The sequence below is a fragment of the Penicillium chermesinum genome (genome assembly GCF_028974085.1).
Source record: "Penicillium chermesinum strain IBT 19713 chromosome Unknown utg000003l:1.0-5111272.0:1.0-5115320.0, whole genome shotgun sequence".
NCBI lineage: Eukaryota > Fungi > Ascomycota > Eurotiomycetes > Eurotiales > Aspergillaceae > Penicillium > Penicillium chermesinum.
Window position 1 is genome coordinate 3,259,396 of NW_026695313.1, and position 2,903 is coordinate 3,262,298.

Here is a 2,903-nt window from a genome sequence, read left to right on the forward strand (position 1 = left end):
TCTGTCCCACAGAGGGCCTTCGTGTCTTCGGCGTGGTCAATTACCACGTAGTTGTCAATTTCATCGTCTGACATCGCGACTTCTTCTGTGACATAGGCATCCATTCTCACGATGGTATGCGGGGTCCTACCTCCCGAGGACCGAGGACTATGCTGGGTCTGCTGCCTGTGCATGTTCTCTGGTGTGTCTGCCTGCCCAGGGCTAGACTCCCTAAATTTGGCGGTTTTCTTAGGCTTATCCGTCGCCTCGCCGTTCGTCGTTCGGCATTCACATCGTGTGAATCTGAGTGTGTGCGTTTTCCAGTCGATTTCGGGGTTGTGTCGTTTCAACCATGGACTTCCTAATAGCACATCGTACTTCCCTAGTTCTGAGATGATATCGAAATTATTCATCTCGAAGTGGTTTCCGAGCTGCATTGGTATCCATCCTGTTTCGTATTGTATTCCTGTTCCGTAGGCGCGTCCGTCTAACCCAGTGACTGGTACAGCATTTGGGTTGGCGTAAACGGGTACTCCATGAGCTCTGGCCCATGCCTTGGACAGAAAATTTCCACATGCTCCAGAATCAATGAACGCTCGTGCTTTTCTTCCCATAAGGATCACTTCGACCTTTAGGTGAGGTCCCCACTGCGTTCCGCAAATTGATTGGTTCTGGTTCTTCTTGGCAGGGTCGGATGGTAACAATCCGTGTCTGGCCAGGTAGCTGCTCTTGTACTGGCGTCGCCATCGTGGTGCTTTCTCGTATACGTTTGTTTCGAGTCGGTAGGGTTTGGCCTCAGCTTTTTCTTTGTCGTGTTGCGGGCAAGAATGTAGTTCATAGCACCGCGTGAAGGGTATCGTGCTGTGGTCGGGATGCCTGGCGTATCCGCGACATGAGCAATCCGCTTCATCGCACGGGCATCCTGCGCTGTAGGGTATTTCGTGTTCTGGTCGGAACGCGTACCGCTGTGGGTCGCACTCGATCCAGGCCCTCTTCTTTTCTTCTTTGGTGGTGTTCCTGTTCATGAGTTCGCACAACTCGTTTAACTTCATAACTGCTCCTCTGATGTAGGGTTCTTCCCTGACAATTCGGTTGAATATCTCGACGGCCCATTCTGGGTCCTGGTAGTGCAGTTCGGGGCATGGAGGTTCGTATTCGAGGTCCTGGGAGCCCTTCGTTCCTTGAACGAGGTTTCGTGTCTCCTGGGATAGTCCCTCTTGCTCCTGGGACTCGGATTCGTCCAGAGTCCAACTTCTGTTATCCCAATCGATCTCTGGGAACTCGTGTCGCTGGTTTTCTTTCAACAGTTCCGAGGTGTCACTCCCCTCGTACGTCTGTGCTTCTGTGTCTTTGTCGTTGGTGTTTCTCGCGGTTCCGTCCGTTGGTTCGCTGTCTGCGATCTCGCTTTCACTTAGCGTCGTCCATGCTTCAAGCATGTCTTGGATGTCTGATAATGTTTCGTCCCTCTCGCGCTCTTCCGTGGCGCAGATTTGTTTGGTCTCGTTGTATCCGCCTCGGCTCTCGTTTGTTGCTCGAAGTTGCTGCGGTTGTCGCGGTTTCCGTGGTTTAGGGCATTCTTTTGCGAAATGTCCTCCTTGGTTGCAGTTGAAGCATTTTCCTTTCATCTGCCTATATTGCTTTTCCTTTCGTGGGTTTTCTGCCGCGTCCAGATCCATAGGTTGCAATCCATATGGGTCATTGTACTGGGCCTGTCGTGGCTCTCTTCGACCTCCTCGTCGTCGGAATCCGTGGGTTCGGGGAGGTTGTCCTTGTCCCCGCCACTGTCGTGCTTCTCGTCGTTGAAGCGATCTTTCGTATAGTCGGTTGTCGAACTTAACTGCGACTTCCATGAGTTTGCTCAACCTATCGGGTCGGTCGATTCGCATGATTTCGTCTTTCACATCTTCCTTAAGACCGTCTTCATAGATGGCGATGTACGCATCCTCATCCCAATCGAGATGAGAGATGATTTGTTGGAATTCAGCGGTGTATACACTGGCTGATCCAGTTTGTCGGAGTCTCCTCAATCGTCGTTCCGCGGTACGGGTTGCATCAACATCCCCAAAGGTGGCTTCTAATTTCTTCTTAAAGTTGGAGTATGACGCGAAAACTTCTTTTGTAGCTTCATCGCGGTCCTTGCTGGGTTTGTCGGTATAGTCCCGGATGTATGGTTCGAACCATTCGAACGCTTGTCCTCGCAGGTACGTGGATGCATACATGACCTTATCGACTTCGGACTGGAAGTTGACAAGTCGTAATTGCATATCCATCTGCGTCAAGAATGCTCGCAACTTGCCTCGGTGTCCTTCGAAGAAATCTGGCTTCGGTGGTTTGATCTGTGGCAATCGTTGCTTCTCTAGTTCCATAATTTGTTCCTGTAACTGGCTGAGCATGCCTTCCAACTGAGCGTTGGTAGGTGGTGCAGCTGGTGCTGGTGGGCGTGGGGTGTTACTGCCTTGAGTCGACATAGTGGCGTCAAGGTCAGGGCGTCAATTGCTGTTCAGTGTCGTACTTGTTCGAGATGGGCGATCAATGTGTTACGCACTACCTAGCGAGTCTCGGTGAGTGGGTCCTCAAAGGGTGATACTTCTCTTGGTCACTCTGCACGCCAAGGGTGTCTCGTCACTCTATTGCAATGCCTACCGATCACACACGGCAACAGGCCTTAGATGCTCAAGTCCTTAGAGGTCTTGCTTAGTAAACGTGGAGCTGCTGAGGGCGCCGACGAGGTCAGGTTCTTATGGATCTCCCCTTCGTCGTTAGGTTTGGATTCGAGACAAGTATGAACAATGAACCGTTGTCGTATTCCAATCTTGTGGTTCCTAAGTAACAATGATGTAGAATCAAGAAGAGATTGATCGCGAAGAACTAAATACATGGTGCCAAGTGAGTGTCCTTATATATCCAGTCCTTCCTGTCACTGA

At 50.9% G+C, this 2,903-nt stretch overlaps 1 protein-coding gene across 1 annotated transcript; it reads right to left on the bottom strand.

Annotated features, from left to right (window-relative positions):
- Positions 1-813: 813 nt before the first annotated feature.
- Positions 814-1,415, bottom strand: N7468_004155 (uncharacterized protein; the record flags this gene model as incomplete). Its single annotated transcript, XM_058473452.1, has 2 exons — positions 814-883; positions 943-1,415. 2 exons carry the CDS (start codon positions 1,413-1,415, stop codon positions 814-816), a joined length of 543 nt encoding a protein of 180 aa, XP_058332455.1.
- Between the last annotated feature and the right edge of the window lie 1,488 nt (positions 1,416-2,903).